The sequence below is a fragment of the Typopeltis vanoorti genome, chromosome 8 (assembly GCF_054136105.1).
Source record: "Typopeltis vanoorti isolate ZY-2024b chromosome 8, IOZ_Tvanoo_1.0, whole genome shotgun sequence".
Classification (NCBI taxonomy): domain Eukaryota; kingdom Metazoa; phylum Arthropoda; class Arachnida; order Uropygi; family Thelyphonidae; genus Typopeltis; species Typopeltis vanoorti.
This window is the reverse complement of record NC_143556.1, coordinates 8,508,419-8,523,601: the sequence shown is the minus strand read 5'-3', so window position 1 is coordinate 8,523,601 and position 15,183 is coordinate 8,508,419. Positions and strand designations below refer to the sequence as shown.

At 37.4% G+C, this 15,183-nt stretch overlaps 1 protein-coding gene across 1 annotated transcript in view; it reads right to left on the bottom strand.

The window, feature by feature from the left end:
• The window catches only part of LOC150103712 (nose resistant to fluoxetine protein 6-like), a 308,906-nt gene that overhangs the window by 88,736 nt on the left and 204,987 nt on the right, over window positions 1–15,183 (bottom strand). Inside the window, exon 11 of the mRNA XM_090396914.1 lies at window positions 11,466–11,612. Coding sequence (XP_090253040.1) covers window positions 11,466–11,612 — 147 coding nt within the window. The remainder of the gene's footprint in view (window positions 1–11,465; window positions 11,613–15,183) is intronic.

The following is a 15,183-nucleotide window of genomic DNA, read 5'->3' as shown; positions in this document are numbered from 1 at the left end:
AGTGATTCACATTTACTTTCTCTCACTTTTCTTCACATGTACCAACAACTCTTTCAAATCATCATGCAGAGCATACTTGTCGCCTGATAGATCATTAATACTGCCCAAGATAATCATCTCTTTCACTTTTCCTCTCTGCATCCTTACAGCATCACTAATATTCTAAATGTTGGCCTCAGGGAAACATGACTTCATCAGATTCTCCTCAAATAGTTTACTTATTTATCATGGAACACCATACAAATTTGATCCTTTTTTTTCCACTTTTGCTCTTTCATATTCTATTTCCTCCATTTGCATCTCTTGTTTCTTTCACTTTTGTGCCATACAACCTGCCAGCCATTTCTACCATTCCATTTCACATTTTTAGATGTGCTAATCAGGTCTCATTGGATTTCTGTGCACAGACTTGGTTGTGCACAGAAATCCAATGAGGCTTGATTCCAAGATTCTGGAATATTGAGTATGAGGAAAGTTTGAGGGATGCAGTCTTCAGAATTTGGCAGATATGAGGAAAACAGATGATATGATTGAGATATATAAGCTAGTGAGAGAAGCCTACCAAATTATTATTATTATTAAACTAAGACCCCATTGAATCACAGACTCATCTAGCAGATCCCTTTTGTCATACAAACAGTTAATCATGCTGTGCTTTAAACACATTCAAATTCTCTGCAGATACTATGCTCTCAGACAATGAATTCCAATCATTCTCGACTTTGTATGCAAAAAACCTGCTTCTCCCTCCCTTTCCACTCCTTCCATATATAGCTTCCATGGTTGACCTCTTGTTCTTCTCCCATCTCCGACCATTTAATGAAAAACCTTTTCAACATTAATCCTATAACAACCCCTTACTAACTTGTATGTCTCTCTCTCTCTATCATATCATACCTCTTTCTCTTCTCCACTAGTCTGCAAATTGCATCGTCTCAACTTTTTTTACATTCAACATTCCAAGGAGACCAGAAACTATTTTGGTCAATCGGCTCTGGATCCTCTCCAACATCTCTTCATCTTTCTGAAAACCAGGTAACCAAATCTGTGGACAGTAGTCCAAATGTGGCCTAATCAGAGCCTTATACAATGGAAACAGAATCTCCTTACTTCTACCAGTCAATGATTTCTACATCATTAGTGAAAGGAGCTCATTTGAGGCTATTTGGTGTGAGATTGAGACTGGCAGAAAAAAATATACAGTTGGGTGCTGCTATAGACCAGGTGATGGAATAGATGGTGGAGATAGTATGCATAAACAAATTGATGAAATGAGTGGAAGGAGGGTAATTATTATGGGGGATTTCAACTATGGTAACATTGATTGGAAGGAGGAGAGGACACATGTGAGGAAGGAAATGGATTTTATTCAATTATTAAGGGATAACTATCTGAGACAGCATGTAATTGAAAATACTAGGGGTGTGAGAGTGCTTGACCTGGTAATAGCATCTCACAATTTTACTGTAATGAATATGACCATATTGCCACCTACTGGTGAGAGTGATCATAAGGTCTTGACCTGGGAGGTGGCTAAAGGTGTGGAATTTTTGATTAAGACAGGGTATATGTGGAATTACCGTGCTGGCAAGTTTGACAAGCTTAGGAGATTGCTTGGATCAGTGCCATGGCATGTACAACAGCAAGGGCTGGACGTCGATAGGGCATGGGAAATGGTCAAGGAGCATTTACAGGAGGTTATGGCTGATTGTATACCTAGGGTCCGAATAGTAAAACAAGTAGGGGTTAAATGGATGAATAACACCATTAAGCTTGAGCTGCAAAAAAAGAAACAACTGTGGAGGGAATTTAAAGAAAGGGGTGACCTGCAGGCACACGAACGGTATAAAGTGCAGGCCAGAAGGGTAACAAGTGTGGTAAAAACAGCAAAAGCCGATTATGAAAGGAAACTAGCTATGCAAGCAAAAGAGAATCCCAAACAGTTCTTTCGGTATGCTGCAAGCAAGAAAAAAACTGTACATGGCAAAATGATTTTAAGGAATGACGATGGTAAGGAGGTCACCGAACCAGTCAATATAGTGGAGTTACTGAGCGCGCACTTTGCAAAAGTATATCATCTAGGTGGTGACATTGAATAAATGAAGGAACCATTACTTTATACGGGAATTGTGATGAATGAAGTGGAGGTGAATAGTCTATTACAGAACCTTAATGTGAATACATCTGTGGGATTGGATGGTATACCGGCACGGGTCTTCCGTGAAGCGGCTAAGGAATTATCGGTGCTCTTGACCATGTTGTTTAATCTGAGTCTTGGGTCTGGTTTAGTTCCGAAGGCTTGGAAAGAGGGGAAAATAGTTTCACTGCATAAAGGAGGATCCAAGACTATGGTTGCAAATTACCGACCGATCAGCATATCAGGAGTCATTGTCAAGGTCTTGGAGAAAGTAGTCAAGGGAAAAATACAGGAATGGATTGATGAAAATGTGATACTGTACAGGGGACAGCATGGCTTTGGGAAGGGTAGATCATGTCTCAGTAACTTGCTCAAGTTTTATAACAAGGTGACAGCTGAACTGGATAAGGGAAATGGGTTTACAGTGATACTGCTGGACCTGGCAAAGGCATTTGACAGGATACCACATGGAATTCTAATCCGTAAACTACAACATATGGGAATGGATATAGGGTTGTGAGATGGATAGGGGTGGGTGGTTGATGGAGAGATATCAAAGAGATAGTTTATTCAGGAGTAGAGTCCAAAAGACGGCCTGTGACTAGTGGTGTGCCACAGGGTTCTGTTCTTGGAGTACTGCTGTTTAATCTGTTCATTAACGATATAGGAAAGGATCTAAGTGGAACAGTTCATTTGTTTGCTGATGATGCAAAGTTGGGTAGGGCAATAGTGAATACAGAAGATGTCCAAGTCTTGCAGGATGACTTAGATAGATTGGAGTTCTGGGCTAAGGAGAATGGATGTCAATTTAATGGGACAAAATGTAAGGTTATGCATTTTGGGGCAAAAAGATTAGCAGCAGTATACCACATTGGTGGAACTGTGTTCCAAGAGATTGATGAGGCCAGGGACTTGGGAGTGTTGGTGGATAGGGTGATGAAGTTTATGGGGCACATTGCGAAAGTAGCTAAATCAGCTCATCAACTCACTTGATGAGTTGATGAGCTCGTCAAGGTATTGAAAAATACCTTGACGAGCAGAGACAAGCAAGTTATTGTACCTCTGTACCGAGCCTTGATATGATCTCATCTCGACTACTGTGCCCAGATTTGGTCACCTCGGTTCCTTCTTGATGGGGAGGAGGTGGAGAGGATCCAGAGGCGAGTGACTAAGATGATAGCAGGTCAATAGAATGAACCATATGAGAACAGGTTGAAGATTTTGGGTTGCAGAAACTGGTTGGTAGGTGGAAAAGGGGAGATATGATTGAGACATTCAAATTGCTGAAAGGATTCTATAGGATTAATTCAGAGGATATTTTTGAGATCAGGAGTGGTGGTGGGAGAACTAATGTACACCTATGGAAGCTAGGCAAGAGTGTGGTTATCAGGGGTGTTAGAGCTGGGTTCTTTACTTTTAGAGTGGTAAATGAGTGGAATAAGCTGCCAGAGTCTGTTGTGGGTGCTAGGACAGAATGAGTTCAAGGCAAGGTATGATAGATACTGTGAGAATGTCGAATAGTTGTGTAGACATGATGTTTAGGGCCTCCCTCGATGAGTCTAAGAACTCACTGGAGTAGCCCGAAATAATAATAATAATAATCATTCCCAGAATTCATTGTGTTGTTCTTAGAATTTTGGAAATATGCCATCTAAATTTCAGATCCTTATCTGCCATCACTCCACAATCTCTTATTACCTCCAACAGTATATCTCCACCAAGAGTAAATTCTACATCTCATCTTTGTTTTCCAAATTTTAAAACCTGACATTTTGCAAAATTCAACTGCCATCCCCACCTTCATGTCCATACACTGAGTCTTCAAGTCTCTTTGTAATAATGCCAGAACATATACTCTACTCTTCATAGTTCATCCAAACTTTGCATCACCTGCAAACAGCTATCCATATGACAGCTTTTGGACAGCAAATCCTTGCTGTCCATGAGAGAATACTATTATTGTCAACCCAATTCTGGATGCTGATTTTCATCAGCCTTGACAACGCTTTAACTACAATACATGATACATAGATTGGCCTATAATTTTATGCTTGAATTCTGTCACCTCCTTCATGAAGAGGAACAATCTTGCCTTCCTTCCACTCCTTTGAAACTTGACCCAATGTAATACTCATATTAAACAAATATTTCAAGGCAGATATCACTCCCTGGCACATTCCTTCCAAATACACAATGATATATTATCAAGTCTCACAACCTTATTAATACCAATGAGAGCAAACAAAGTTTGCACCTGAAAATATCTTCGGGACTGAATATGGTGTTGTACTATCTTACCTGGGTAAGTAGAACAACACCAGGCAACTCATAGCAAAGGTGGAGCAAGCTACCAACTTTCCTATCCCAGTATCTGCCATAATGCAAAACACATCTCCTTTCAGATATGTATAATGTTATTCATTAAGGGATTGGCCACTACCCAGACTAGTTTCGGCCTTTATTGAGGTCTCTTCAGTGGGAGCCAGGCCCAGAGTTGGAGATACCAGGCAGAAGTAGTAGCAAGGTCATCTTTGCCTATAAGAGTTGCCAAAAGGTTTGCCACCTTTTTTTTTATTTTTTTTTTTTATTAAATTACTCTGGATTTAGAGAAAGATGTTGAAAGTTTATTTTTCACTGGGTTAGACTATAATAAATTTAGTTTAATCCTTTATCCGAGTGAGAGCAAACAAAGTTTGCACCTGAAAATATATTCAGGACTGAATATGGTGTTGTACTAAAAAAAAAAAAGGTGGCCTTGCTACTGCTTCTGCCTGGTATCTCCAACTCTGGGCCTGGCTCCCATTGAAGAGACCTCAATAAAGGCCGAAACTAGTCTGGGTAGTGGCCAATCCCTTAATGCATAACATTATACATATCTGCAAGGAGATGTGTTTTGCATTATGGCAGATACTGGGATAGGAAAGTTGGTAGCTTGCTCCACCTTTGCTACGAGTTGCCTGGTGTTGTTCTACTTACCCAGGTAAGATAGTACAACACCATATTCAGTCCCGAAGATATTTTCAGGTGCAAACTTTGTTTGCTCTCACTGGGATAAAGGATTAAATTAAATTTATTATAGTCTAACCTAGTGAAAAATAAACTTTCAACTTATTAATACCAAGTTTGCTTAATTCCCCATATACTTTTTTATTCACAGTCAGTCTCTACTCCTCCTCCTCATCCACTATTCACAAACTCTCCATTATCTCACATTCGTAAGCATGAAATGCCTTTGTGAACTCCTCATTAAATATCTCATCTATTTCCTCTTCAGAAGTTGTCCTTATACCATTTTCTTCAATGAATGTCACTCTATCATAATTGTTTTATTTTTGCTGGCTACATATTATTTAGAAAACTCTGTGGGTAATTTATTAGATAACTGCTGCTCATACTGAACTTTTACTAACCTTACCAACTGAGTCACCTTCCTTTCCTGTTCTTTGTATTCCTCACAGAATTGATTTTTAATGGCCACCCCTCTTATGGAGGCCACTCCTCTTATGGGAGTGATGCCATAATGCCTTTTTTTCTTCTCTGTATGGCATATTTAATTTCTTCATCCATGCATTTAACAGCTATATTATTTAACATTCTGAGCTTTGGAATATATTTAGACATTATTTCTACTAGACAGTTCTTGAATGTCACCCAACCAGCATTTATCTCCTTTTCCACCCAACTCCTCATTCTATGCTATAGCTCCAAGCTGCCTCCTGAGCTTCTGATACTCATTAGCCTTGCAGTTCCACATATATCATTTCCTGACAGAGCTGGCAACCACCCAGGTAATAACTTCATGGTAACTCTCACCAACTGGAGGGAGAATTGACACCTCATTTATAATAACATCCTCTGATGAGATGATCAAATCCAAGACCCTCAATCCACGTGTGCCCTCTGTTACATACTGCCTGAAGTAGTTGTCCCTCAAAATTTGAAGGAACTCATTTTCTTTACTTCTAATTGTTATCTTGTCATTCTAATCTATATTGCCATAATTAAAATAACTCATAATGATCATTCTTTTCCCATTTGCTTGGCTAATTTTCTTTTAAATTTCCTGCATTACCAGGTCTATTGCAATATCCAACAATGTATTTCATCCTATTCACCTCTATCTCACACCATACTGCCTCAAAACAATTACCACTATATCCTTCCTTGTATGGACATAACACTTTTTTCTATCCTCAACAGCACTAAACCTGCCTTTTTACCCTTTCTTTCTTCATGAAATACATCATAACCTTCTATCTCTATTCCTGTCATCTTCATCCAACCATGTCTTAATTATTCCAACAGTTTTTGGGTGAACAAACTCGGTCAATGCAATCATTTTATTTCCCTTGTTTTTGATACTTCTAGCATTCGTATTCATTCCTGGATCTATAACAATATCTCATGGATAGCACTTATTAGATGTAACTTCTCCATACTTTTCTTGAGCCATTTCTTTTACTTCTGGCTCATCCCAGAGTCCTCTTCAAATTCAACTGTTTTCCCTCATCTCAAGTCATCCCCTTCCCTTTTTGTCTACACACACATTCACATCCTCTTGGGGCATCAACCTTTCTCAAGCTTTGTTCTCTTCTCCACTCTGAGTCTCTCTGTTTCCCTGTTTTTCTTGAACACTTATTCTCTCATTCTCTACACTCATGCCCCACTTCTTCATTCATAAGCACCACTTCAATCTCTCCTTCCTTATTCTCCTGCTCTTTGACAACACTTTTTACTTGCTCAGATACATTCTCTGCACTCATTAAAGATACCAAGCAATTTTATAAACTTAGTTTTAATCCTTTTTCCCAAGTAAGCAAACAGACAGGTAAGTCAAGTTTGCATCTGAAGTATTTTCAGGTCTGAGGCAACTTGTGGTAAAGGTGGAATAAGTACTGATCACTTTCCCTTAGTGTCTCCCTTAATGCAAAGCACATCTCCTTGCTGACATGTATGATGCTATGCCTTAAGGGAAGGGCCACTACCCAGACAGGTTCCGACCTTTATTGAGGTCTCGTCAGTGGGAGCTAGACCCTGAGATGCCAAGGTTGAAGTAATGCAGAACTTATAAATTTTACCTATACAAGTTGCAACAAGGTGCTTTGAACTTATTAAATAAAAAACTCAGGAAGAGAGAAAGATGTAGAAAATTTTTTATCTTGGGTATTCTATACGTTAAAGATACCAAGCAATTTTATAAACTTGGTTTTAATCCTTTTTCCCAACTAAGCTGGTATCTCCACTTGGGCCTGGCTCCCACTGAAGAGACCTCAATAAAGGTCGAAACTAGTCTGGGTAGTGGCCCTTCCCTTAATGCATAACATTAGACATATCCGCAAGGAGATGTGTTTTGCATTATGGAAGATACTGAGATAGGAGTGATGTTAGCTTGCTCCACCTTTGCAAGGAGTTGCTCTGGTGTTGTATCACCTTACCCCAGTCCTGAAGATACTTTCAGGCACAAACTTTGTTTGCTCAGACTTGGATAAAGGATTAAACTAAATTTATTATATTCTAATCAAGTGAAAAATAAACTTTCAAGATACAAGGAAATTACTGCATAGGATAATGAGTGATGTAAGAACTAGACATCATCACTGGAGGCCACAGAAGGTGTCATGATGTGAGTAAAGAGGTGAAAAAGAGATTTTTTACTTGCTGGTGGTGGGTCAAGCAGAATGCATTGCCAAAATCAATGGTGAGTGCTCCAACATTGAATGTGTTCAAAGCAAGGTATGATAGTTATTGTGGTCTGTGAGTATTCAACTGTCTGTGATGAGTTGGAGGCTTGGAATACTAAATACTAATAATTTTGTTTGTAGAGAACTCCACATAAGTGCACTGTCTCTTTCATTATCAACTGGTCATTCTCTTCATATTCCACTGTTTCTCTTTTGCTGTCTTTTGCAAGTAAACTCACTTCCATCAGTTTACTTGCAACAATAACCTTGCACTGATTCACACTCTTATTTTCTCATTTTTAGTTGTTCAACTCACCCCTATAATTCTTTTTATCCCCCCACACTTCTGTCACTCACCCTCAAAAGACTTCCAACATATGCTTACTGGTTTCATATTCCTGCCACAAATCTTTCGCTCTACAAAGCTAATACATTTTACACACAGTGTAGCAAATAAAATCATGTATATTGAAAAAAAAAACACCATTATTCTGTGTATCAGTACCATGATGTGCAATACAATATACTTATAATAAAATCACTCTTCAAACCAAGCAAACAAAAATACTCAAATATAATAATCCAGAAATATTAATTATCATTAATTATTTTCAAAAATATAAGGGTGGTAGGAAAAGTTCTCAGCCATGACCATAGATTGCAACACTATTGACAAGAAATTATTTTTTTTCTAAGTTGAGACATCTGTCATTAAGCATCCATGTGAAATTGCAAGTCATTCTATCAAGTAGTTTGTTTTATACAGATGTCTGTAGCAAAAGTGTTGTCTGTATCCCTTGAAATGGATAAAATTGAGTATCGTGCGGTTATAAAATTCTTTGTAAAAGAAGGTTTAACGCTAAAAGAAATTTATTCAAAGTTCATAAAAGTTTATGGGCACTCTTCTCCTTCATTTTCGACAATTAAGAAATGGGCTGCCGAGTTTAAACATGACCATACCAGACTTGAAGATGATCCACGTGAAGGACATCCAAAAAGTGTAACATCAGAAATCATTAATCAGTGAACGATATGGTATTGGATGATTGGCGAGTCAAAGTACATGAAATTGCTGAGAATATAAGCATTTCAAAAGAACGTGCAGGATATATTTTGCATGAAGAATTGCAAAAAAAAGTTTTGCCATGCTTGCTCACAGCAGATCAAAAATGCACTCGCATGAAAATCTCTGAACAATGTTCGGAGCATTTTAACAAGAATAAATCTGATTTTGTGCATCAATGTATTTTTCAGTTCATGGGTATTTTTCAGATCTTACTGAGAACCACTACAGGAACTGGATAATGACGCTGGAGTATCGCTAGAATAAATGTATTAGTCTTAAGGGAGATTATGTTGAAAAATAAAAATAATTTTTAAATTATTTGTAACATCAGAAATCATTAATCAGTGAACGATATGGTATTGGATGATTGGCGAGTCAAAGTACATGAAATTGCTGAGAATATAAGCATTTCAAAAGAACGTGCAGGATATATTTTGCATGAAGAATTGCAAAAAAAAGTTTTGCCATGCTTGCTCACAGCAGATCAAAAACGCACTCGCATGAAAATCTCTGAACAATGTTCGGAGCATTTTAACAAGAATAAATCTGATTTTGTGCATCAATTTATTACTATGGATGAGACTTGGACTCACCATTACATACCAGAATCCAAACAGCAGTCAAAACAGTGAACGGAAGCTGGTTGTTCAGCGCCAAAGAAGACAAAGTCGGTTCCATCAGCAGGAAAGGTCATGGCATTAGTGTTTTGGGATACTAAAGGCATTTTGTTTACTAATTATCTTGAAAAGGGTAAAACAATAACTGAGGAATATTATTCCAATCTTTTAATCAGACTAGATGAAAAAAATTCATGAGAAAAGACCCAGTTTGCAGAAAAAAAAATTATCTTTCATCAGGACAATGCACCTGCACAAAAAGTGTTTTAGCAATGGGAAAATTAAGGGATCTGCACCATGAATTGTTGGAACATTTGCCCTATTCCCCAGATTTGGGCTCCCTCTGACTTCTATCTCTTCCCAAAACTAAAACTCATCCTCACTGGTCAGGGTTTTTCTTTGAATGAAGAGGTGATTGCAGCTATAGAAGGGTATTTTTCAGATCTTACTGAGAACCACTACAGGAACTGGATAATGACGCTGGAGTATCGCTAGAATAAATGTATTAGTCTTAAGGGAGATTATGTTGAAAAATAAAAATAATTTTGAAATTATAAATTCGTTTTTTAATTGTTAGGCTGAGAACGTTTCAGCCCACCCTCGTAACTTATCTACCAGTTCCTACAAATTCAAGATGTAACTCTGCTGAGGCTGATTTGCACCACCAACCTATGGATATCAGTACTGTCATGCACCTATAGTTCACCACCAACTGAGATATCAATGGACACACAAGTGGTTTGCTGATGATAAAACAGAGATGGTATAGTTAATCAAAGTGATGTAGATATCCTGCTCCTGCATTATGACTGAAACACGTTATGTTGACAAATGATAACAGTTATTAGTACATATAATATTGCAAACTGTTATGTAATTTGTGATGAAATATTACAAGATGTGTATTACACTGATGGAACTAAACTACAGGAAATGAATGAGACTAGAAATTTTGAGAATGGTGGCATAAAGGGCATTGAAAGATGCACTGCAAATTGGGAAAAAATATTGTACATCCAAGAATCATTTGGCAGTTGGAAAACACTCTGACAAGTAGAAACTAGGAGATCATTTTATCCCATCTTTATAAGACTTTCTTATTGACAGCCTAAGTTTCTTGTGGATGATAAAGTAGTAAAAAGAATCCAGAGGTGAGTGACTAAGATGGTAGGAAATCTATGGAATGCTCTATGAGGATATATTGGCACTTGCGAATTGCAAAATTTGGTTGATATGTGGAAAACGATAGGATAAGATAAATCTGGCAATGGATCACCGCTGGAAGTTGTGTAAGTGAGTGTGATTAGCAAGGGCATAAGAATTAGATTTTTTTTGCTTGGGAAGTGGTGCAGGAGCAGAATGAATTGTTGAGGGCTATCATGAAGTGGTTTGTCACTGAATTACTTTATGGAGAAGTCCAACAGGCAGTGCATGAATAATGGTTAGCATGGGCCCACTGCCTATAGACTTCATGGAGATAACTATATAATAATAATAATATCTATTTTACTTAGTTGTTTCTTATAATTTTATTTTTGCATAATCCTGATCATGCAAAAAAAAAATAAAATAAAATAAATAAATAAATAGAATAAATAACAAAAAATAAAGACCATGGCAAAATTTAGACATATCTTTAGTGTTTTGTGTTCTTATAGCAAGTGGAAAAATCAGTTACTAGTGCTGATTTAATCTTAGTTTTAGTCTTCAAAAAATATCTTCAAATATCCAATTTTTCTAATCAATTCTATATATGTTTACTCTATTACCATTTTAGATTATCCCCTTCCACATTCTTGAATAATAATAATATTAATAATAATAATGTCCAATTATTAAGAACTTTCATACTGCATTCAGAACATTTCCAGGATGTTCCTACAGAAGATTTCAGGTATTAATAAAATTATCAACATTAAAAAAAAAAAAAAAAAAAAAAAAAGCCCAAAATTAAGAATACTCACAGTTCTAAATATTCATTCTGTGTAAATTTTTTAGATGTCATGTTACTCATCAATGGTATTAATTTGAAAGTAACACTTATAACTGCTGTTGCAATCCAAGAACTTACCAGAAGAATACCTATAATGGCAATACCAACAACAGGAACCCTAGGTAAATATAAAATTAGCTTGATTTAGTTTAAAAAATTTACATTCAGAAATCATTTAAAAAATAATGCTTGACAAAGAATAATAGTTTCAATTAACATATTACTTAAATTAAATTAAATTAATTTAAATTTTATAAACTTCAGCATGAAGTTTACAAAATTAGCTATGGCTAGCTTCCAAAACAAGAGCAAATGAACAAAACCGACAAATTATAAAAGAGATGATGTAAAATATACTTCATACTAGGACTAGTATATTGTTGAAAGTTTATTTTTCACTTGGTCAAACTATAATAAATTTAGTTTAATCCTTTATCCAAGTGTGTGCAAACAAAGTCTGCAATTGAAAGTATCTTCAGGACTGGGGCAAAGTGGTACAGCACCAGGCAACTCCTTGCAAAGGTGGAGCAAGCTACTAACACTCCTATCTCAGTATCTCCCATAATGCAAAAACACATCTCCTTGCAGATATGCATAATGTTACGCATTAAGGGAAGGGCCACTACCCAGACTAGTTTCGACTTTTATTGAGGTCTCTTCAGTGGGAGCCAGGCCTAAGTGGAGATACCAGGTAGACGCATTAGCAAGGCCATCTCCTCCTATAGGAGATGCCAAACGGTGTGCCACCTGGCCCTTCCCTTAATGCATAACATTATACATATCTGCAAGGAGATGTGTTTTGCATTATGGGAGATACTGAGATAGGAGTGTTGGTATAATGCTCCATCTTTACAAGGAGCTGCCTGGTGTTGTACCACTTTGCCCCAGTCCTGAAGACACTTTCAGGCACAAACTTTGTTTGCACACAATTGGATAAAGGATTAAACTAAATTTATTATAGGATTAGTATATCACAATTATTCTCCCCAGCTGAGAACAAAACTGTAATGTGACAATTATTATATTTTATGAAATATAAAATATTTCATAAAATATTGTTAGAGGATTAACATTGAACAGGTTTTTCATAAAATGGTGGGAGATCGGAGGTGAACAAGAGGTCATCCTTGGAAGCTGTATAAGGAAGGTGTAACCAAGAGAGTGAGAAGCAGGTTTTTTGCAAGGAGAGTTGAGAATGGTAAGTTGTGAATAAGCATGCAATACACTGAAAAAAGACATTAGGGAGGAAACATAAAAGGAGTGGTAATAATCAATTCAATGAGGAATACAAAGAACAGGCAAGGAGGGTGACTTGGTTGGTAAGGGTAGCAAAAGTTCAGTATAAGCAACAGTTAGCTAATGAATCCAAAAAAAATCCCATAGAGTTTTTTCGATATCTAGAAAGAAAAAAAGAAAAAAAAAAGAATGATTATGATAGGATGGCAGTGACTGAAGAAAATGGTGTAAAAACAACTGCTGTGGAGAATGTAGTTGAGATATTTAATGAGCAGTTCATAAAGGTCTTTCATCCTTGTGAATGTGACATCACAGAGAGTTTGAGAGCAGCGAATGATTTTGAGGAGGAAAGACTAACTATGAGTGAGGAAGAGGCATATAGGGAATTAAGAAAACTTGATATTAATAAGGCTGTGGGATGAGATCGTATATCACTGAGAATTTTGAAGAAATTTGCCAGGGGGATGACATCTGCCTTGACATATTTGTTTAATATGAGTCTTACATTGGGTCTAGCTCCAAAGGAGTGGAAGGAAGGCAAGATTGTTCCGCTTCATGAAGGAGGTGACAGAATTCAAGCATCAAATTATTGTCCAATCTGTGTGTCAGGTGTTGTGGTTAAAGTGTTGGAAAGGCTGGTGACATTTAGGATCCAGAATTGTGTTGACAACAATGGTATTATCTTTAATAGATAACATGGATTTGCTAAAGGGAGGTCATGTTTTAGTAATCTACTTACTTATTGCTATAAGGTTACAGCAGTATTGAACACAGGAGATAGATACAAACTAGTATACTTAGATTTTGCAAAGGCTTTGATAGATTACTGCATGATAAGTTGATAGTCAAACTAGAGTGGTTGGGTTTAAAATTAGATTTGGTTTGGAGATTGGCTGTTTGATAGGTATCAACAAATTGCATATGGGGAAGCAATATCCCAAAAGAGGAATCCTTTGTTTTAATGTACGGTGGTCAGCGTTCATTGTGAAGAATTTATGGAGACACAACACATGTGTTAGAAAAATTACTTTACTTAACATTAAGCAAGTAACAATCAATGTTTTGCCCTCTGTACTAAAGTCATCATCAAGAAAACATATATATGTACAGGATACAAGCTACATGACGCTGCACTATACAAAAGTAAGATGAATCTAAATATGTTAATCATTTATCCTAGCCTGACCTCTGTTGAGAAAAAACAAAAGAAAACAAAATGGAACTACATTAAACAATTTCTAAAGTGATGCCAAGACAGCAGGTAAGTAGGGGAACACAGAGACAAAGGGTTAGAGGAGAGAGAGAGAGAGTGAGGGATGCAGGTGAGCAATCAAGGAACAGAGTGGTAAGAGATATGATGTATGGAGACTTGATAATCCGTGGTGTGCAAGATAGGATGCCAGAGGAGTGTTTGCCTGGAGGAACAATAGAAAGTGTGGTTATGGCAATTAAGTAGGGTGAAAGGGTAGATGAGATGATTGTGATGGTGGGAACGAATGACTAGTGGCAAGAGATCTGAGATTTATGCTTGAGTTTGTACAAAAGAAAACACAGAGAGCAAAGACAATGTGTGTGTTACCCAGGTATGATAATGACTAGCTGAGCAGAAGAGCAGTAATATTGAATAACATAATAGCCAGAATGTGTCAGAAGAGAGGATTGTAATATGTGGATGCTTGGAGGACATTTGAGGATGGAAAGGAGCTGTATGCGAGAGACTATTTGCATTTGAATGAGGAAGGAAGTAGGCATCTGGAGAGATGGTTGATTTCTGAACAAGTCGGTGTGTCAAGGCAGGAAAACTAAAATTCCCAGGGTTGATGGTAGCAGGGGTGGCCTCTTATGGGAATGGGTGCTTGGAGAAAGGGGGATGACATCAGGTAACACTGAACCCAGTGGTGTCTGGAGAGGATAATGATAGGTATAGAAGCAGTGACATTTTTATGCTTTATACTAATGCCAGTAGTATCCAGAATAAAGGAGATCAATTGGTGGCACTGATAATATTAGCCTGGCTAAAGATTATTGGGATCTCTATCACATGGTTGGCAGAAGACGATATGATAACAGGAATAGAAGTAGCAGGGTACAGCATTTTTCAACAGAATAGCAAGGGAAAATGCGGTGGTGATTACTGCTTATGATAAGTGATGACTTATGTCCTCTAAGAGTCGAAGCTTTGGAAGGGAGTGACACTAATGGTTTCAAAAGCATATGGTGTGAGGCATAGGTGGGCAAGACAGGATATTTAGTGGGATGTTGCTACAAGCCAAGGAGCACAGAGGGTGGGGAGCAGGAGATGTTCAGGAAGTTGAGCTTTGCAAGTGCAAGAAGAATTATTGTTATGGAAAATTTAAACTACAGCAGTATAAGTTGGGAAGAGAAACCAATTTTAACTTACGGATCTGAGAACTGGGTTAGAAATAAAACACTTGACCAAAGACTAGAGACCA